Below are 23,327 nucleotides of genomic sequence, written 5' to 3'. Positions count from 1 at the left end.
CTGGTTGTGAAGGATTCCAACGGCCACCTACTCCCTAACAACAGGGTATTTATTGCTTTTTAGGGAGGCTGGCGGTGCCACAAGCTTTCACTACTAAAATACCACATAATTTCATAAAATAGCGCATGCAGTATTCTAGAAGCTTTTTTTAGTGACTCGCAAACATTTTTTTGCAAAAAGCTAAGCAGTATTTTACTGCATTTCTTAAAGCTGTAAATACCGCTTAGTGAATGGAGCCCATTGATTCTTGGGGACCCAAAAAACTGACTTTTAGGAAACTCAAAATACTGGCACATGGACAATGGTAAACCCAAGATTTTGACATACTGACACTAAGAAAGCTTAATGAGTTCGAACAAGGGCAGTGGGGGAGGTTGACTATAAAATGCTCTGAAGGTCAAATTGTCTCATTCATGTAATTCTTCATCATTCTCATTGCCTGTCTTTCATTAGGAGTACTTGACATGAGCCAGATCCTCCCATATCTGTCATATTTGGCCATCCCCATGGGGCAGGTTACCGTCATCATAACTCCAATTCTCAGTGCAGGTCATGCCTATCTCCACACCTAGACATTGTGAATGCCAGCACAGTACCATACACATAAGCGGAGGTGAGAAGCAAGCATGATCTTACAGGGTCCCCTGCATCTGTGTAATGTTGGGGCTCCCTCTAGGAGCCCACCTCCTGGCCCCGGCATGGTAAGGAATTTATCAGCCACTGTAGGGACGTAACAGGGGCTAAGAAGAGAAATTATTTGGTACTGGGTGAAGATAGGTAAACAAAACTTAAAAAAAAAAAGAATGGCATCAAAACAGAGGTGGCATGGTGTGGTGTGGGAGAGGGGTTAAACGAAGCAAAAAAACAAAAAAAACAAACAAACCCCATGAACAGATTTTAAGGGCAACCAACTTTATAAATGTAGTTTACCTGCTTCTTTTGCCCAACATACAATTCTGATTTCTAAAGTAGAGTACTAAAAGACTATATTAGTTAGAGTTGATAGTCATCATAGATGGCCAAATCTGTAGAGTAGGATGTACTGGGAGGCTTGATTTGCCTATAGATGGCCATATATGGTTCAAATTTTGGCCAATTTCTGTAAGAGGGCCATGGGTGGTCCATACGGCACCATCACCACCAGACTGAAGACGTTGGATAGACAAAAGTCAACCAAACAGTGACTTCAGTTGCAATCACTGTTCAGGTATTCAAACAGTTGACAGTGCCAGCTGTTAGAACATGATAGCTGGCAATGGAAGATGCATCCATCCATGCTTTTTTACCTGGATGGAATAATCTATGAATTCTTTTAAATCTTTACATGTATATAGCCAACTTGCCACCTATATAATCTCACATTTACAGAACATTGACCGAAAAACCAGCTTGGCATAAGTGAGTGAACCTAGAAAATGTGTAAATTTTTCTTTACCGGGATCCATTGACTTGAGTGGGGTTGCATTCCATCTTGATGGTGACCCTGGATGGGGGCTGGGACAGCCAGTCTTGCTGCGGGACCCGTGGACTCATTTTCGAAGTTTGCCCATATTCACTAGAGGATGAAGCCGTCATCTCAGACTTGGTAAGGTGTGGCGTTCCGTAGGCGCACTCAAATAATGACTGATCGTCGCTCACCACTGATAATGCTTCCTGTACACAAACAGAGGGGATGCGAGAGATTAAAATGATTTATAAGAAACCAAAGGCCATATGGGCCAAGGAAAAAGAAACATTTTTTTCAAAAATGCAGATAAGATAATGTCCGCAGGCACAAATTTTTATCAGATGCTTGACAATGGCCAACAATAACCTGAATAAAATAATGGAATGCCGTGAAAAAATGTTGGCCCTAAAATACAAAGGAGGACTGAGTGATGGATGATTCTGAGAATCTGGTGCTAAATGGCCAGACTGAGACATAAAAACAGGATTCGGGTTTCCCTCGATGGATTGCATAGTTTTACAATGAGATTAAAAAAACAAAAGCATCACATTTAAAGCCCAACTCTAGCCAAAATGTGTTTGGGATAAAGTCGGAAAGAGTGCATGAAGTCTATTTATAAAGGAGAAAATCAGACCTTCAGCAAACATTCTCTGCAGGTGATCCTTCCAGGTTCATCTGTTTTACTTAGTTACATAGTCAGCTGGGCTGACAAAAAGTTCAGCCAATAGAAAAAAATCAATAGAATCAGTATCTGGACAGGTTTGTCTAGCACCCAAGGCAAGGATGTGGAACTGCATCCCCTCCCCTACTGTTACTGCATGCCATAGAATGGGTTTTACTGGTCTATGTCAATTCTCTGCCCCCCTTGCTCCACAGTTCCCAGTGCAGCTGCCCCTCCTGCCTACCCCCTGTCCCGGCCCTAAATAGAATAAATAAGGAGAAAAAAAGAAAACCTTCATAAAAAGAAGCCCCTACCCAAAGCTGATCCAGAGGAAGGCAAAATAAACAAACAATAAAGCATCATCTAAACCTCTTTGTGGGACTTTTTAGGGCATAAACAACTACCTGTATATAAAAGATGAATAAGCTTTATTGTTACATATCAAACATTAAAAGAAATGTAAGTATACAAAAGTTAAAAATAATATATGCTGTTACAGCACAGACAATGTTGATAGTTGATTAAAGCAGATGAGATAATCATGAACTTCTGTCAACCAACGGAGCATGTGGACTGAAATAACCCAACGCCATTCAAAAAAGCATATAATGACTTCTTCAGGGATGATTGATTATCATAAATAAATAAATACAAAAGAAAAAATACCATTAAGTATATTTGTCACACACAAGATACATACTGAGCACGGTGTGTATAATTACTAACCCGTATATGTAACAGGATATTAGACATAAGACCACATCATATACAATCCAAGGAAGAAAAACTGTGCAACTGCATGCTCCTGGATGTCCACCACTAGTATGGAGGCCAAAACACAGGTCTCTCCGCCCACTGGGGAACAGGGGTACCCCACGCCAGGGTGCAACCAGTCTTCAACAGAGAACACAATTCTATCAAATAGAATTTAAAAAAGCAAAATCAAATCTGCTCCAGTGGGTGAAAAAATCAATTCTTTCCTGATCCCCGAGAGGATAATCAGATATTCCCTGGCTCTACTACCCCTTGTTTTACAACTTATAAATGGTAACATCAATTATATTTTTGTTAATTTAGGAATCCATCCAGGCTTTGTTTTTTTACACAATCTACCGAGCTGGCCAGGACCAGTTCTTGAGGGAGTCTATTCCATAATTTTACAGCTCTTACAGTGAAGATGTCTTTCCATATGTGGAGGTTAAATCAAATTTCCTCCAGGTGTAAAGAGTGTCCTCTTGTCCTCTGTAATGGAATAGATGCAAACTCACCCAAACTCAACCGCATAGTGAAATGAATGTGGAACTGGGTGTCGGTGCTCAGGCTGCAGCGTCCAGATGCATGCAATTGCCTCCAAGTGAGCCACAGACAGGCTGCATAGCAGTGTTAATTTCGTCGACTAAAACATTTTCGTCGACTAAATTAACACAATTTTAGTTGACTAAAATACGACTAAAACTAAAACAATTCAAATGACTAAAATACTACTAAAACTAAAATGGCATTTTAGTCTTAAGACTATAACTAAAACTAAATGAAAAATTGACATCATCAAAATTAACACTCCTCTGCTGGTCATTTCTAAATCGGCAACACAATTCCATCCAGAGCCTGTAATAATAGCACATTAAAGTTTAAACATGTATTGCACCACCACGTAAACATAAGTAAGGAGCATCTACTAAGATCCTGAAAACTAAAAAAATAAGAAAAAGGCTTTTCTTATATTTTTTCCTAATATTTAATGTTGGTAATATATTCAGGTAATATGTGCAATGACATTACAGCCAATGGAGTTTAAAGTTTTTTGGGTTTTTGTATTTTAAAGTTGCACTTCGGTTTGTCAAAAAGCAATATTTCTTTTTGTTAATAAAAATTAGTTTTATTTATAAAGACGTTATATATCACAATGGCTAAATCTGTGTCTGTAGTGCATGTTCAAACCTTATAACAACATATTATTAGATTTTTACTCCAGGAGTATACAATTCGTTTGGAAATGTTCAAATAATGCATTACAATTAACCTAAACCTATTCGATTTGTAGTTGACTAAAATGTTTGGGATTTTATTCGACTAAAATGTACTGAAGATTTTAGTCGACTAAAATATGAATAAAACTAAAACAATTCAGATGACTAAAATACCACTAAAAATAAAAATCGCATTTCAGTCAAAAGACTAAAATATGACTAAAATGGCATTTTAGTCAAAAGACTATAACTAAAACTAAATCGAAATTTTCTGCCAAAATTAACACTGCTGCGGAGCCTCATGAGCCTCTGGAGAAGTTTGGAGTGGATTTTGTGCCATATTTTGATTATCCTTGGGAATCAAATGGTGTCTGTGTTCTAACTGCCAAAGGATAGTGTCAAGCTCTTTTGACCTTCTGTATAGGGGGGTCCACATCCTGGGGTAAGAGGCAGTGTGTTTGGTGTTGGTGGTGGCTCTTTTCGGACTTCTACTCAAGTTCCCTTAATACTTGCTTCTTTATTATTTATTTAATCTTTTTAGACTTTTAACATCAGCCCTGCACTTTTTTGTGATATTGAATGTTTTTATGCCGTTATTCCTGCCGATGTGTTAGCAGCTGGACTTTATTGATCATATGTTATAACTAGTATTCCTGTATCCTAGCGGAACTTTTTGATATATAATTGCTTCTAAGTAACAACAAATGCCAGCATGACAGCAGTGTACAACATGGTAAAATTCTAACGCGTTTCAGCCGTAGCCTTACTCATAGCAACTATGAGTAAGGCTATGGCCGAAACGAGTTAGAATTTTACCATGTTGTACACTGCTGTCATCCTGAAATAAATTGCATCAAAACGAAGCATTCGTGTTCCTGGCGTTTCTTGTCCTCTGTAATGACCTGAAAGTGAATAGCTCTACACCAAGTTCACTATATGGACCCCTTATGCACTTATATATATGGTGTAACATAATGAAAAGCGAGGTGATTGAGGGTTGCTATGTATAACCTCGCATGCTTTCATATGTAGGAAACTAAGTTGAAATCTGGAAAAAATAAGGTATAAGAAAACCTTGAAGCTTTAGAACCAATTTATTCTGTTTATATTATGCCTTCCCTTGTCCCCCTTCCCTCCTCTTCACCATGATAATGCAATGTTTATGTGAAACCTTCCTGTTTTCATTAAATAACTTGGTCTCTATACTTCTCTATGCAATGTAGACAGATCATGGCTGATGGGAGGGGCCAGCAGGGGGCTGCACATCATGACTTTCTGTCCTGGTGACAGTGGCACCCCCTTATTTCTTGTACAGCTGTCACAGTGACAGTACATGAGGTATAATCTCACAAACATCACAGCACCCTGATTCAGTACTTCACTCAAGAGCACTAGTGGAGAGACAAACTTGGTTAAGGCAGGGTTCAGTGAACATTACCCTCCCCCTTTAGCTCATCCTTACTGCAGACTGCGAGCTTCTCACAGTGTGCATTAGAAGCTACAGTCATATAAAGTCCAGCAATGTGATGGTACCCACCGTCACTGGGAGTGAAAAACAGATACTTAATGGTTTGTATTGTTTCAATTGGGACAGTAATATTTGTTAGCAATATCTCCCAAGAAGTTTGAAGATTTAATCCCACTTTACAGTCTGAGACCTATAGTTTGTTGCCATGAAGTATGTGACCCCTAGATGTGTATTCCATGTACTTCAATGCAGGAGACGTTTGGATTGCCATTGGCAGTCTTGTCCTATTGTCTATCTATGGAGCTGGGATGTGTATTGTGTGAAGTCTGCTTGTCCCATTGTTAAATGTTAATGACCTCACATTGTTCTGTCCAGATGGCTAGATAATTAGTTCAGGTTAATTCTGTTTCTGTCTACAATTTCATTTGCATATGATAATGTAATCAGGCAGAGGGGAGGGATTGTGTACACTGTATGGGAGTGACTGAGTGTAAAACTCTGTTTTTATTGGATTGTGAATTCCATGTCTTGTTCCCCACAAGGTCCACCTGGGCGGTAACCTTGTGGGGGAAACTGTATAAAAGAGCAGCTGGACTATTAAAAACCTTGAGTTCTACTTCACCCTCAATCTAGAGCCCTGTCTCTGATTGGGGGAATCTGCTACAAGGGATTGCTATGCTCTTCATATTCCCTTGAATAATCACTAAGCACTTCTAAGAGCTTGTTCCTGTCCCTGCTTTACTCTCTGTGGAAAGAGAGGTTCACCCACTGGAACCTGGAGCCTTGTTGTGGGTGGGTAGGATACGGCGAAATTCCAACCAAGCTGTGGCGGTTTGTGGGGTCTGAGGTGGTTATGGTGTCTGGTGGAGTGCTTGGAGCCCTCAGGAAGCACTAGGAGCATCCGTCACCGGAGGTACCCAGTTGGGGTGCCAGTTGATCCGTTACAAGTAATATTTCCCTTTAAATATTATTAACTTCTTCACGCCAACTTTATGCAAATATGCAGCCCCACTGCACTGGGCTTTTTTCTGTGGGGCCGTATATTTGCATATTTCCCTTTGTACTGGGAGGGCGCTCCACGGCGTCCTCCCAGCACAGAGACCAGGGCCTTACCCAGAGCTCCAGGCCCTGTCCTAATGATCGGGACCTAGAATGTCCGATTCCGGGTCCCCTGATCGCTGTGATAGCCTCTGATTGGCTGATCAGTCCCTGTGAAGCCCGCCCCCGTGTTTTCTCTCTGTGAATGGACGAGAGGGATACATTGTATCATTCTCTGTCCTTGCAGAATGTGCGGAGAAAAATACAAATAAATATAATAATTAAAAAAAAATAAATAAAAAAATACGTAGATCCAGGTTTGATCTAGGTCAGTGCCAGGGTCAAAGGTCAAGGTCAGGGTCCAAGGTCAGGATTTTTTTTTTCATTTCGTTTTTTTTTTAATTAGGATCAGTGTCATTTAGTGTTAGTGTCAGTGTGTTTTAGGTAGGATTAAAAAAAAAAAAGCAAAATGTGCACTATTGTTTTTGGACTGTACTATGGGTACAAACAACAACTAACATACACATATGTGATATCGTCAGGAGAAGGGAAATTTATTTTGGGTTGTTCTTTGGTGGTAGGTTATGGAAGTAGCAAGAAATATACAATTACATTTTAAAAATATATATATATTTTTTTACTATTTTGGGTCAGTTTTCCTTTGATAATAAAAAAAAAAAAAAAAGGAGAGATCCATTATTATTTACCACCAAATTATTGCCCAATTTATTCTGAAAAAATTCAGCATAATCCACCGGATTCACAAAGTAGTTGTGATAATATATACGGTTTTAATAAAACATGGCAAAATTGCAAAATTGGGCATCAACATTTAGATTTGTTTTACCCCTAGGGGCGTAGGTGTTAAAATTACTGCTCTCCACAAAAACAAATTTATTAAAACTTGTTTTTGCTTTAGTACAAGCCCCTATGCCTATGTCAACTAAAAACGGTAATGAGCGCTGAGCAAGAGAGAGAAAAATCGGAGGATATTTCATCCGATTTTCGTCAAGTGTGTACGGGCCTTTAGGGAGGGTTATAACCCCTGTCAGATTTTTTTATCGCCATCTGTGTCCCATTGCTGAGATTTCCCTTCACTTCATGTCCCATAGCCAAATAATAGAGAGGAAATCTCTATAAATTAAGAGAATTCCTTGGGGACCCCCCAAGGCACCAGAACTAGTGTCCCCATTGGAACATTTCCCCTCTATTACTTTTCTGGGGACAACACAACATTTCGGATTTTCTTTTACTTTCAATGATAATGGTAAACAGGACAAATAGAGAGGGCAAATCTCCTTAACGGGGGTACAGACAGCAATAACAACTGACAGGGGTTCTAATCCCTCCCCACTCTATCCAAAACTAAAAAAAAAAAAAAAAGTTTTGCCTTTAGTTATATTTTAACCACTTGCCATCCGGAAGATTTACCCCCCTTCATGACCAAGCCATTTTTTGTGATACGGCACTGCGTTACTTTAACTGACAATTGTGCGGTCATGCAACGCTGTACCCAAATAAAATGTATGTCCTTTTTTCTCCACAAATAGAGCTTTCTTTTGGTGGTATTTGATCACCTCTGCGATTTTTTTTTTTTTTGCGCTATAAACAAAAAAAGGTTGACAATTTTGAAACAAAAAAAAACATATTTCTTATATCCTATAAAACAAATTCAATAAATAAAATGGAAAAAATAAAATTTCTTTATTAGTTTAAGCCAGTATGTATTCTGTTACATGTTTTTGGTAAAAAAGAATCCCAAAAAGTGTATATTGATTGGTTTGTGCAAAAGGTATAGCGTCTCCAAACTACAGGATAGATGTACAGAATTTGTATTTTTTTTTTTAAATAGTAATGGCGGTTTTTAACGAAATATAGCCTTATTGACACTTTTTTGGAACCAGTGAAACTGATACAGTGATCAATGCTAAAAACATGCACTGTCACTGTACTAATGTCACCGGCAGGGAAGGGGTTAACATCAGGGGTGATCAAAGGGTTAAATGTGTGCCTAGGGAGTGCTTATTAACTGTGTGCAGGGTGCTTGTACTATGGGAAGGCAGAGATCAGTGTTCCTGCTTTGTAGCAACACAGGATCACAATCTTCCCTTCTCACAGAACGGCAATCTGCCTTGTTTATCTGCAAACCACCGCTCTGCCTGTGTAATGAATGATCGGCATATCCAATCACAGCGGAAACGGGTCGTCTGCAGCATGTGTGTGTGGCCCAAATCCGGAAGTGCAGAGTCATATGCAGTATACGGTCGCAGCTCGACACTCCAAAATGCTCAACAAATCGAATCCCATGCTTACAATTGTCTTCGTTCACATTTTAGCTCTCAGGCACATGTCCCTCAACAACTGGAGCTCTAAAAGGTACATGAGATATTTTTGAAGAAGATTTTTTTAATTTCAATGAAAGTGCCGGAAAAATGCTGAAAAAAAACAAAATTACGTGCATCTTTTCAGACACTCCTATAATATTAGTCTATGGGGCAAAAAACATGCAGTCCAGCCCCGAAGAACTTCCTATATAGAACTTCACTCTAAACTATCAATAAATGGTCTATTACATGCTGTTAATACTCAGCAACTATGAGATTTGTTTTCTGTATCCAGCAAACAACCTGGTTGATCCTGCTGCTCTCTACCTCCCCCTTCTGTTCATGTCCTCAATTCAGCTAGAGAATTTGCAGCTGTGGTAGTAACTCTGCACATGCTCAGTTTTCAGTGAGTTTCTTTGCTGAGCATTTCCTTCCTATCACATCTGATCAGCCCATGTGACTATAGAGGTATACACAGTGGTAAATGACAACCCACTCCCCCCCTCCTTCTCCATGTCCACTAACCAGCTAAACACAATGGGGGCGAGACATTTCATGTAGATTATGGTTCACGATAATATCCGCGCCAAGGAGAGATGCAATCTATTGCTAGATTTTTCTAGGAAATGGCTGCTGCCTACCTCTAAAATATGGACCAGTGGTCAATATTAAATCAATGTGTCGATATTAAGGGCAGCACTGTCTCTACACCTGACACCCTTATATTCGGAGCACCACGGAAAACACCCTCGGAGCTGAATACCGCAATAGCCCACGCTCATTTTGGCACTTTTTTATGGACTTTATATGAACTTTATTTCTGTTTCTATTCACCCATCAGATTGAATTTTTCTCACTAGAGATATATAAATTTTTCTATTTCATATACCATACATAATCAGATTTTTTTCACAGTCAGAGTCTATCACTTGCACGTATATTATTTTATCCCTTTTGTTTGCACACACTATTTTTATTAGTTTTTGTTATAGTTCACTATTCATTATTTGGTATATTTTAATGACCATTTCTACCACTCTCAATATTTTTTATTTTTATTAGTGGTTTGGGATATTACTGCCAGCACCAGTAGGTGCTACCTATTATGGCAGCACAGGCGCACGTGCACTTTATGTAAATTATGCTGCACAGATTTATTGCACTTAATCACTTTAAATATATTGTGATGATTGATATCAACTGGCAGTTTATATAATTTTTTAATATTACTTTGAGAGCACCATTAGCACTTTTTGCATATGCGCACGTACACTTTATGAAATTGATGCGCACTGATTTATTGCACTAAGTCACCTCAATAACAATATATGCTTTTTGATGTAATAATCATTTACATAATTTATTGGTTTATATATTGCACTTTATGTATGTTTATGTATTAACCCCTTATATATGATATAGCACACGTTAATATTATTACTACAGGGCAGCGCCAGGTACCTCACTTCCCCCACATTTCATGTAGATTGATGGAGGATTCACCTCCCTCTTATTCCAGTACACTGGCTGCAGGGGAGTGACACATCCTGTGACTGATGAAAATCCGCCCACACCATGTTATTTCCACAAAATAATAAACATTTGATTTCAAATATAGTTTTGTATGACAATCTGCAATAGTTTATTGATATTGATTATTTATTTGTATTCTGTATTCCAAAGGCTGTCTTTTTTTTTGTTTTATTTTGAACATGTGACCAACAGGACTAGAAGCTCCTCCTGCTTATGTTTCCCTGCAGACAGGCTGGGAAAGAGCTGGGTCATGTGACAACTGTATATCACATACAAAATTGGTACTTAGATTTTTTTTTAATTAAAATAATTTCAGTGCCACCATCCACATACAGAAATACAAGGGACAATGTAAACTAGTGTGTGTTTACTATCACTTTAAGCGTACACCTGTGCGAGGGCCATATGTGGAGACTATTTAGGATTCTTGTGTTTTTGGCCGTTGTATAGCACTTTACTCTTAAGGCCTTATTCACATGGGCATATATAATTGTATGCCCATGCAAGGGCCATGTTTGCCCGCACAGGGATGCACAGGTGTTCCATGCATTACCATGCAGGCAGTCTTATTCATGGTATTTGGGACTCAGCGGCTGCACAGACACAGCCACTGCTCTCAAATTTGACAAACCATGAAGTGTGAGTGTGGGTCCCCAAATGCAGACAGTGTGCGTTTGGGGCTAGGCACCTGCTCGGTCGCCAAATTGGGAGCAGCAGCTGTGTCCATTCGGTTGCTACATTTCAGTTGACAAGGAAGACCTGGAGTAAAGAAAAAACTTAGACACAGGGCCAACATGACTGGGTTAGAAGGGGTTTGAGAATAGGAGAAGTTAGGATGAAAAAGTAATGGAGGAAGGCGGTGCTCACCGGATTGGTGGAACGGTGGGAGCAGGTGGGGCTTCAGGAGGTGGAACATGGGAAGGGTTGGGAGGAGTTCTTAGACAGAAGAGAACTTGGACGAGACAACTTCCCACCCTCCCTTTAGGGTTATGGGTTTTTTGCAGTTGTTTTGGTCTTTGTTCTGTATTTTGCAGGTCACGGAGCTGGGGCATTTATGTCATAGAGGCTGGCAGGGTACGAGGTCCCTGGATGTGTTATGATTTGGGGCAAAAGGTACATATGTATAGCTCCCATTATTCTGGCTGGTGGTACCTGCGATGTTGGTTTATCTCCGAGTAGGTGCTTTCTGCGGCTGGAGGCCTAAAAATGGTGGTTACGCAGGTAATTGTAGTGCATGCCCACAAGAACCTTGGGGCCCCTTGAATACTGTCTGATGTTCAAATGTTCATATGTTAACATGTTATTTATTTGGTTAATAAAAGGTTGCTATGGCCATTAAAACCAGTCGGTGTCATATCTGGTCATTTTTTTTTATAAGTGGTCGGTGGAGTGGTGGTCAGGCAGTTTGGTCAAAGTCTCTTTGGTACCCTAGTCATAAAGTGGATTGCCTGTACGTAGATGCATGGATCATCTGTACATCCTTGTGCTGGCAAACATAGCCCCCGCATGGGTGTACGATTAAGTATGCCCATGTGAGCGAGGACTTGGACAGCACAACACGCAGTACGCGTATGGGTGCCGTGTGGCAATCGCGGCAATCTGCGGCTTTAAAGATCACGTGAAGCTTGTCGCCCGTAAAGGTGCAGGAGCTTCTTTTTGGGTGACAAACGTGCATAGGGAAGCCCACTCAAGTGAATGGGCCGCCCTATGCGACATGCCGAATCACGTGAAGATCACGCTGTCAAAATCACGTAGCAGGAATGCTCGTTCAAGCTACACGATAATGTGAACGGGGCCTAAAAACACACAAAAAAAACAATGAAGCCTCAAAATTGCCTAAATACGCTAAGTTCAAGTGTAGCAACTTGTTATGTTTCTGAATCCAAACACACCTTCATATTCCTATTTCCAACACACAATGGCATCTTGAGAATCTCTCAGGAGTTATTGTCTGTGAACGTCAGATCATTTCATTCCCAAGACTTTCATTCTTAACCTTTGGCTGAGGTTCACTACTGCAGATTGTCTGGTGGAAGTGACTGGTTAAGGTTACCCATCCTGTCTAAATAATAATAACTTTATACAAGGTTCTCGGGGGTCATCACTGGAAGGTACAAAAAGATTCAAAAGTGTGCACAGTGACAGTTATTTATTCTCAAGTGGCATTGAAGTAGAATGTCAGCTAAACTCCAGTCTTCCCGTCCATTTTGCGCAGTTATACAGGCTCCTCTGATTTTATTGCACACTGTAAGCTTCTCACAGTATGCATTAGAAGCCGCAGGTTAGATACAGCCCACCCCTTTTCCTGGCTGGCATACGTCCAGCATTATCCTCTCTGGTAAGAGCAGCAGGTCCAGATATGCAAGGGAAATATAGGAAAAGGGGACTGGACATAGAGGAAGAAAAACCAAGCATATCTGGGAAATGGGGATTATCCTCTCTGGCTTGTCCATTTCCCTCACTTCTTTCAATCGTGGAGGCTCAGCATCTCATAAGGGCATTTCTTATGCAAATGCAGCCTGCCTAGGAGCAATCCGTCCTCCAGACTGATATCCACCCATCAAGTCATTTCCATTCTCACTGTCCTGTATGTATGGAGAAGAAGCATAGTAACCCTAAAAGAGCCTTTCTCAATGTTTTACCCCAGAGGAACCCTTGACATCATTTTGAGGTTTTGGGTGGAGTATGGAGGAGGTTTGATAACACTGGATGTTTCTTGGTTCCATTGGAAGTCTTGTTTGTTGACTTGATGGTGGGCTCTGGCTATATGGCTGATCGGTGGACCAGAGGTTTTTGGCCATGCTGTGTCTGGGTTCTGTGGCTACTAATCTAGTATTTGTACACTGATACTTTTTTAAAAAGGAAGCTTCATTTCATCAGACTGGCTGATATCCCTTGTGCTTGGGACACATACAGTACTTTGGGCATTTTCGGAACCCAATCCTGACCTTGTTTTCCTTCTTTCTCCCAGTCCCTTTACTCCTTGGGGACCTTCAACATCATAACATGCGCTGTTTGTTATACTTTATAAGCTATATCTTCCTGATTGGTTATCAAAGGAAAATTCCCTGAGGAAGACTATCAAGGTTAAAAAGCATAGGCGCTTCCTGGAACTTTACCAGCAGAAACATTGCTATATGGTGTATCGTCTCTTTTTTCCTTTACTGTGTGTTTGCATTGTTCATAATGTTTATAGTCATTTCCCCAGATAATAGGGATATTTTAATACTCTTAAATAAAATATTTGCTTTTTTGTTATTCTATGTGTTATCCTCTTTTGGTATCATAAAGCCCTGGTGTTCTCTATTCTCCATTTCCCTTGTGGATTAAGCGTAGTAACCCTAAAACAGCACTTCTCAATTTATTACCCCAGATGAACACTTAACATCATTTTGAGGTTTTGGGGAACCTCTGCCACCTCATTGGAGGTGACAAAGTACCTGTCATCAGAGTACCAGAGTACCTGTCATCAGAGTACCCGAATACCTGTCACCAGCCCATCAGAGTACCTGAGTACCTGTAATCAGAGTAACTGATGGGCTGGTAACAGGTACTCGGGTACTCTGATGGGCTGGTGACAGGTACTCGGATGGGCTATTGACAGGTACTAGGATTGGCTAGTGACAGGTCTTCTTTATTGGGGGGGCAATCAGTGTGTTTTAATGTGGACTGTAATCGGTAGCTAGCTGTTACCGCAATCTCCTCCTCACACAGGATCGGTGTGTGAGGAGGAGAACACGGTAACAGCTAGTTACTGTGGTTTCTGTTGACATTCTGTGACCGGCTGTGATTGGACACAGTCGGTCATGTGGTAAAGAGCCAATTTCATTGGCTCTTTACCCTGATCGGGGATGGACTGTGTCAGAGTGACACTCTCCAACCCCGACCGCCACTCTGTATTTCCCTATACGCTGGTAGGGAAGTGGTTAAAGCAGAGGCCCTAGAGAATAAATTAATGGGTTTTTAAATTTTTTATGTCACTCGGTATTTGCGCAGCAGTTTTTTGAATGCAATTATTTCTGAAAAAATACACTTTTTTGGATTTGTAATACAAAAAAAAAAAACACAATACATAACCCAATGTTTTTGTAAAATATAAAAGATGATGTTTTGCGAGGAAAAAGATACCAAACATGTCATTCTTCAAAATTGTGCATACTTGTGCAACGGTGACAAACTAGGTACATTTTACTATTCATAGGTGACGCTTTCAAAGCCTTTACAGGTTACCACTTTAAATTTATAAAGGAGGTCTGGTGCTAGAATTACTACCAATGATCTGATGTTCGTAAGGGTTACCTCATATGTGTGCGACAATTGCTGTTTGCGTGCATGCAGGACCGACACTTTCTCCTACGTGCAAGCACAGGAGAACAGGGGCACTTCAATTTTTTTTTTTAATTATTGATTTTTTTTGTTTTATACACTGTTGCTTTAATTTTTTTTTCTTTTACCATCTTTATTGCGGTCATAAGGAATGTAAAAATCTTTGTGACAGCAATAGGCAGTGACAGGTACTCTTTATGGAGGGATCTGGGTTCTATAAGACCCCAAATCCCTCCACTGCACTTAAAAGCATTCAAAACACCAAGATCAGTGTTTTGGAATGCTTTCAATTTTTAAAAAGTGGCGCTGATGGTTTCCAAATAAACTGGAAGTGATATCATGTCCTCGCTTCCAGTTTTCTGTTATGAACAGCTGATCAAAGCCGATCTTCGCTTTGCTTGGCTGTCCGGCCAGCCGGTGGGATGGGAGAGCCAGAGAGAGCTGCGGAAGGCTAGTAAGCCACTCCAATGCTATTACAAGAGAGCCAACTGCCGGCTCTAAAAAATTATTCCACAGCTGTAGGCATCACCCCGGTATAACCACCAAAAGTCCAGCGACGTACGGGTACATCACTGGACGGGAAGTGGTTAACGTGCGTTCACATATCTGCTACTAATGAAGTTTATTGGGCAGTCTATTCATTTATTCTGGCCATTAGAATGCATTAACACACAAAAAAGCATAAACGTACCCAGCGCTAACGAGCAAGTATTTGTTTATGCGCTTGTGAGTGTTTTTTTATGCTCAAAAGCTCCTCTCCTGAACACAAATTTGGTGTTTTTTTTTCTGCCTCCAAACTCCTGTAAATGCCTACAGTGGAAACATAGGCCAACATGGTGGGGTGTTTAGAGGCAGAGAAAAAAAAATAAATAAAGCTTCAATGCCTGTAAAAGCAGCATTTTTGAGCTCAAGTGTGCATGAGTCCCGAAGGTGTAGCTTTGGACAAAATCAAAAGCTAAATCTGCAATCTGTCATTTGCATTCATACAACAGTTTTTCTTTTTTTCAGAGCCCTGTTGATCCTGCCAGTAGATCTGGTATTTTGCCACTTCCTATATTGGAAGACAATGCCGTTGGTTCTAAAGTAAACCCACACAGCAGCATGGTCACGCAGCATGGGCAGGGTAGTCTTAGGTGGACACGCTCTTTTAAATGTACTTTAACCCTTTTTCTGCCAGAGACATTTTTGTATTTTCTGCACACGTTTAAAACAGTGGCGTCACTGGGGGGGGGGGCAGGGGGGCCATGCCCCCCCCCAACAGGTTCCCACCTCCTGGGATGGCGAGTCAGTAAGCCCAGATTGCGGGATCCTGACCTGCCATCCCCGAGCCTTATTGTGCCGAACGGAGCTGCACTTGAGGAAGCAGAGCCGATGCTTCCCGTATAATTCCAGCTCTTGTCACAGGGGGAGTTATATCAAATGCACTCCGCCTGTGATAGGAGCAATACAGGAAGCATTGGCTCTGCTCTCTACTGCAGCCACATGCTTCCTCCATTGGCATCAATACTAGGCTTTATTACTGCGTAAACTGGCACCAATACTAGGCTTTATTACTGCGTAAACTGGCACCAATACTAGGCTTTATTACTGTGTAAACTGGCACCAATACTAGGCTTTATTACTGCAAAAACTGCCACCAATACTAGGGTTTATTACTGCAAAAACTGGCACCAATACTAGGGGTTATTGCTGCATAAACTGGCACCAATACTAGGGGTTATTGCTGCATAAACTGGCACCAATACTAGGGGTTATTACTGCAAAAACTGGCACCAATACTAGGGGTTATTGCTGCATAAACTGGCACCAATACTAGGGGTTATTGCTGCAAAAACTGGCACCAAAACTAGGGGTTATTACTGCAAAAACTGGCACCAATACTAGGGGTTATTGCTGCATAAACTGGCACCAATACTAGAGGCTATTACTGCGTAAACTGACACCAATACTAGGCTTTTATTACTGCCTGAACTGGCATCAATAATAGGCATCAATATGATGCAAGCATTATATATTTTCTGAAAGCAGACACCCTAGAGAATAAAATAGTGGTAGTTCCAATTTTTTATGTCACACAATATTACAGAAATGGTCTAGGAAATGCAAAATTTCTGTTCAAAAACACACAAAAGTGAATTTTAGGGCAAAGCAAACACAATAAACTACCTAAATGTTTGTAAAAAACAAAAGACAAGGTTGCACTGAGTAAATAGATACCCAACATGTCAAACCCTAAATTTGTGTGCACCCAATAAACTTCTCTAACCTATACTTTCTATAGGCAACGCTTCAAAAGCCCCCCCTATAGGTCAATAATTTTGTGTTACGGAGGAGGTCTTGTGCTAGAATTATTGCTCTCACTCTGGCATGCGCAGTGATATGTAACGTGTATCGCAATACATTGTTTCATGTGTAGGCCCCCCCAACACTTGTGTTTACATTGGCACGTGCGTATATGTGGGGGCGGGGAGCCTTAAACATTTGGGGGAGGATTTTATGTGCTCGGGTGTAACTACTTTTTTGCACAAAAACAAAATATATTTTTTTTCTTTTATTGCATAAGGGACAAAAAGTCCTCTATGTTATGATTTTTAGGTGAAAGGTTCTCTTTAATGAGACATGCGGGTCTCCTCTGGGCTTCACTGAATGTATTGCAATGCACATCCATTGCAATACATTACTTCCCATCTATGCTATCCGGGAAATTGGCAAGGTGACCCGGAAGTGTCCTAGTCTTAGTACTATTTTTTAAGCTTTTCCCCTCTGTTTTCACCCGGTGATCTGGCCAGTAACACAGCTCCCGTATTAGAACACCTCCACTCTGGATGAAGGAGCACAGAGGGAACATTTGGACAGCAGCATTGTCAGTCTGGGGGGAAGGGAGTGTTGGATGTACTAGCAGATATAAATACACTAACAAACTGAAGCAAAACTCTAGCTCAATACTATATATACAGTATTTCTATATTTATATACACTACATTACCAAAAGTATTGGGACGCCGGCCTTTACACACACATGAATGTGAATGGCATCCCAGTCTTAGTCCGTAGGGTTCAATACTGAGTTGGCCCACCCTTTGCTCCACCCCAAACTCGCTCATCCATGTCTTTATGAACCTTGCTTTTTGCACTGGTGCGCAGTCATGTTGGAACATAAACTGTTCCCTCAAAGTTGGGAGCATGAAATTGTCCAAAATGTCTTGGTAGGCTGACGCCTTAAGAGTTCCCTTCACTGGAACTAAGGGGCCAAGCCCAACCCCTGAAAAACAACCCAACACCATAATCCCTCCTCCACCAAATTATTTGGACAAGTGCACAAAGCAAGGTCCATAAAGACATGGATGAGTGAGTTTGGGATGGAGGACCTTGACTGGCCTGCACAGAGTCCTGACCTCAACCCGATAGAACACCTTTGGGAGGAATTAGAGCGGAGACTGCAAGCCGGGCCTTCTCTCCAAAATCAGTGCCTGACCTCACAAGTGCCCTTCTGGAAGAATGGTCAAACATTCCCATAGACACACTTCTAAACCTTGTAGATAGTCTTCCCAGAAGAGTTGAAGCTGTTATAGCTGCAAAGGGTGGGCCAACTCAATATTGAACCCTACGGACTAAGACTGGGATGCCATTAAAGTTCATGTGCGTGTAACGGCAGGCGTCCCAATACTTTCGGTATTATAGTGTATATACGTTTATTTATTTTTTTATTTTGGAAAAAATGTTTAAATAAAATAAAAAGCAGACCAGTGTAAGCACCCCTATATGATTTACCTCAACCCCTGTAGCAACACTAGCACTGGCCAGCTTGGCCTGGTACAGGAAGTGGGAAATAACATATGTTACAGGAGGAACACTTAAAAGCAAAAACTAAGTGTAATGACAGACCTCATCATATATATGTCATTTTTTATATTGCCCATAGTTCCACTTTAAAGATGGGTTTTAATGTTTTTGCTAGAGAATAGTCTGGCCATACCATTTAATCAACCACAATGCATTTGAGCAACTCAACACAAACACATATACATACGGATATATTTAATATATATTTACATTTCATTTTATGACCTTATCTAGTCAGGGGTAATCATAGCCGCCAATCAGAATCCATCCTGCGCTCGTCTAACATTAACAGTTAGAAAAGCACAAGAAGCTTGCACTGTGGGGTAAGGCACTCAAGAGCTAATCCTTAAGAATAAGAACTTTTTTCTTTGCATAAGCTCAACAGAGCTCCTAAAAATGATCCAATGCTCAAATAAAGCATAGGAAATAAGTCTAAACAAATGCAACTGTTAAAATAAAAATTGTTGGAGTTTTTATTAAAAAAAAAAAAAATACAAATTTTGTATTTCTGTCAATCTTACAATGCAGTCAAAAGCATCGTCAATGGACTGAAGCTGCAAAAATCAATAAAAAAAAACTACCAAGATTAATAACATTTATTTTCCAGATCTGCAATTTAGTGGTTTTGCTTGTATAAATGAAGATAAAAGTCATAGGAAATTTTCTTGAAAAGAGGAACAAGAAGGAACCATCAGAGGAAACACTTTCTAAGAATATACTGTGTACAGAAAAGGTTTTTTTTATCAAACACTGCACACCGTACGTGGTCATTATGGTTAAAGATATTCTAAATAATTCCTCATGCTAGATATGATAACACAGACACAGAAAAAAATATTCACAAATCTTGGTTCATGTTAGGCTGTAAGACACTTTTTTGAATACTTTTGGTTATTTTTCTGTTCCATAAATCAATTCAAGATTTTTAGTGATGTTTTTATTAAATGTTTAGTATATTATTAATTAAATATGTTCATATATCAAATATTAGTAACTTTTATCGAAAAACAATGTAAAGCAGAATTGCAATATTTAAAAGAATTTCCAAATTAATAAAATATGCTGTACACTGAGACATTCTTACTTTTTGAATGGAAAACAGTATAATATAGTCATAGGACCTATGAACAATTTACTCCAAAAAATGCTTTAAATGGAATTATGGAAAAAAATATTAGTATTTCCTAGTTAGATATTTGAAAGTTGGTTGACCACAGACATTTTTTTTTTTATTACCTCCTTAATGTATATGCAACCAGTTTTAATGTTAAAATACATTAAAGGGATCTAAAATATTCAATATTTGGGACTACTGGGTTTAAAGATTTAGCCTAGGTATAATATGCTCAACATTTGAAACTACAGGTTGTCAGGATTTAGTTTAAGTCTAATATATTTAATATTTGGGACTTCATGTTTTCAGGATTTAGCATATGTCTTATACATTATTTGAGACTACAGGTTTGCAGGTTTAGTTTTAGCCTAAATCTAATATATTCAATATTTGGCACTACAAGTTTTTAGGATTTAGCCTATATCTAATACATTTAATATTTGGGACTACAGGGTTTTCAGTATTTGGCCTATAATTAATATTTGGGACTACAGGTTTTGAGGATTTGGCCTATATTATCAAATATATTTAATATTTGGAAGTATAGGTTTTCAGGATTTAGCCTATGTCTAATATAATTAATATTTGGGACTAACAGTTTTCAGGATTTAGCCTATGTCTAATAAAATTAATTTTTGGGACTACGAGTTTTCAGGATTTAGCCTTTGTTAAAGTATTTAATATTTGGGACTACAGGGTTTTTTAGGATTTATCCTTTGTCTAATATATTCAATATTTGGGGCTACATGCTTTTCAGGATTTGGCATATGTCTAATATAATTAATAGTTGTGACTACAGGTTTTTAGGATTTAGCCTATGTCTAATATAATTATTATTTGGGACTACAGGTTTTCATGATTTTGCCTATGTTGAATATATGTAATATTTTGGACTACAGGTTTTCGGGATTTTGCCTATGTCTAATAAATTTCATTTTTGGGACTACAGGTTTTTTGGAATTTAGCCCTTGTCAAATATATTCAATATTTGGGGCTATAGGTTTTCAGGATTTGGCATATGTCTAATATATTTAATATTTTGGGCTATAGATTTTCAGGATTTAGCCTATGTAAATTATAATTAATATTTGGAACTACGTGTTTTTAGGATTTAGCCTATGTCGAATATAATTATTATTTGGGGCCATGAGTGTTCAGGATTTGGCCTATGTCCAATATATTTAATGTTTGGGACTAGAGATTTTTTAGGATTTAGCCTATGTCTAAAATCAGACTTCTTGGTTTTAATATGTTGAAAATCTTTTGATAAAAAAAAAAATGTAAAAAAATATTCAAAAAGTGCAATGATCATTTCTGCGCGACTCCTTTTATGACTGTTCTACGTAATCAGTAATTATTTGCACAATTACTGTGGAAGAATACATATGCAATTATTGCAGTGTGTACAACATTTTACTAGAAATAGTTTAGTAATGATTTTTTTCCTTGTCTTTCTGTTATTTTGAAACATTTGGGGGAGATTCTGGAAAAAATTCAGGATAATATACCATATCCTTGAAAAAATAAAAAATAAAACTTACATGGGTATATTCCTCAAAGGCTGGGGTGAACTGTGTCTGTAGCATCTTTCCAGGTTTAACGATAACCAAATGCTCATAGTTTGCTTTGATCCATCTAGTAAAAAAAATCTTGAGCTGATATTGAAAATTGAAAAAAGTACCCGGGCAAGATGCAAAGTCCTGGTAAAAATTGATTTATCCCTACTCAATGGCAAAATCCGAGCATAGCAGTTTAAGTTATCTTGAAGGTCCCTTTTTTCATGAATGGTTGAAAAGGTAATTAGAAAACACATGGGTAAACTCCATAACGAGGCAACATTCCAGTTTTTCAGGATTCATCTTGTAAAGTAGATGCTGGCTTTTGGAACCCAGCACAGAGCAACACAGGCATGAGTTTGTACCTTCCAGAAATTTTGTTCTTACTATGGGGAGAGGATATTGTGAAACTCAGGGATGTGTGCATATCCTAGTGATTGATGCGTCTACATCAGAAGTGCGGATTTTGTCTAATCTACAGCACAACATTTTGAGTTCCTGTCCTACTTCCTCCGGGCCTTTCTACTACAATTGCTTGTAAAACAAACCATTCATAAAAAAAAAGGACTACAGATAACTTTTTAAAAAGTGCTAAAGGCGGGTACTAAAAAAATATTTTCGGTGGGGAGTATTTATTTTATATTTGTTTATATTTATTTTATATTAAAAAAGTCACTTTTTGTTTCTTTTTATTTCAGTAAATATAATATAAAACATTGAGCAGAAATATCTCACAGTGTAGGAGTGCATTCCTGTGGGATTTTGAGCACCCAAGCTCAGCCGGAAAGCAGTGGTACTGGGGCCTACAGGAAACGGACAGAAGTTGGGGTTTTTTTTTTTTCTGGTTTATTTTTTTCAGCTTCCCTTTTTTTTTTCTCTTTGGGTTGCTCTCACATAATTTAAGTAAATTACCTGATTGGAATAATGATTGAGTTTTCATGTTCTCCCTGCATGGGTTTCCTCCAAGTTCTCTGGCTTCCTCCCACACTCAGACATGCTGGTAGTTTAATTGCCTCTAAATTCGCCCTTGTATGTGTATGTATGAATGTGAGTAAGGGTCCTTTCACATGGAACGGAGTCCATTCTGCCCAGCGGGGAAATCGATCCCCTGATCCCCGCTGAGCAGGCGGATGACAGCTCCGCCTCTGCTCGGAGCGGTCAGATCCCCGCTGTCCTCTATGGGGAGATCGGATGAGAACGGACCGCCTGTCCATTCTCATCCGATTCCATCCGATCCGCCAAACAAATGGAAAATAGGGTTTCCTTCCGCTCGGATATCACGGACAGGATCGGGATCGGATAGCAGCAGGTGTCAGTGGAGATGTCTCCACTGACATCCGCTGCCCCATAGGGATGCATGGAGCATCTGATCCGGTCTGCCTGAAAAACTGACAGGCGGATCGGATCTGTGAAAGGGGCCTTAGGAACCTGGCAGTCTCCCCTCTTTCTGGATTTACATGCTTCAGCTTGTGAACTGTTGGTCAAATCCTTTGAAGAGGGAGCAGGGGAATGGCCATGTCACACTTGTATTTCTATTGATGCACACAGCCCAGCTTGGGAGAGTGCCCACATGGGTGCCCCAATAGCACACAGCTGGCTATGGGGAAACTTGGAAGAGAGAAGGAAAGGAACGCGCTGGCTGGTGACCAATAAAGAAGAGGTAAAGGGCCACTTTGTGCAATATTGTTGCATGGACCAGGTAAGTATATCATGTTTATCATTTTAATAAAAAAAATAAATAAAATTTGACTTTAATACTTTAATCACTTAAAGTATTAAATGGTCTAATTACACAGATGTAGTTATGTAATTTATCCATATACTAGTGCCTAATTGGGTAATTACATTTAACTGACTGACAAAGAGTGGGCAACCCCCTAAAATACTTTTAGACCCCGTTCACACTGGGGCGACACTACTTGCCGGGGCGACCTCACAGGTCGCGGTGCGCAGCTCGCACCGCGACCTCGGAGCGGCCGGCACGGACTTCATATCATTGAAGTCAATGCAGGTCGCTCCAGGTCGCCCCAAAGAAGCTCCGGACCCT

At 39.7% G+C, this 23,327-nt stretch overlaps 1 protein-coding gene across 6 annotated transcripts in view; it reads right to left on the bottom strand.

Annotated features, from left to right (window-relative positions):
* The window catches only part of ERG (ETS transcription factor ERG), a 289,108-nt gene that overhangs the window by 51,149 nt on the left and 214,632 nt on the right, over positions 1-23,327 (bottom strand). For 3 of the 6 annotated variants that reach the window (XM_082246100.1, XM_082246102.1, XM_082246104.1), the window contains exons 1-2: positions 21,266-21,698; positions 1,436-1,653 (exon numbers count right to left, since the gene is read on the bottom strand). In XM_082246100.1, the coding sequence (XP_082102226.1) occupies positions 1,436-1,653; positions 21,266-21,310 (263 nt within the window). In that variant the 5' untranslated portion in view covers positions 21,311-21,698. Of the gene's footprint in view, positions 1-1,435; positions 1,654-21,265; positions 21,699-23,327 lie in introns of those variants that run through there. The other 3 variants (XM_082246101.1, XM_082246105.1, XM_082246103.1) reach the window with 1 other exon arrangement.

This window comes from Pelophylax lessonae (assembly GCF_965119305.1).
Source record: "Pelophylax lessonae genome assembly, chromosome: 2".
Taxonomy (NCBI): Eukaryota; Metazoa; Chordata; class Amphibia; order Anura; family Ranidae; genus Pelophylax; species Pelophylax lessonae.
The sequence above is the reverse complement of the archived record's forward strand: the minus strand, read 5'-3'. Positions and strand labels throughout refer to the sequence as shown.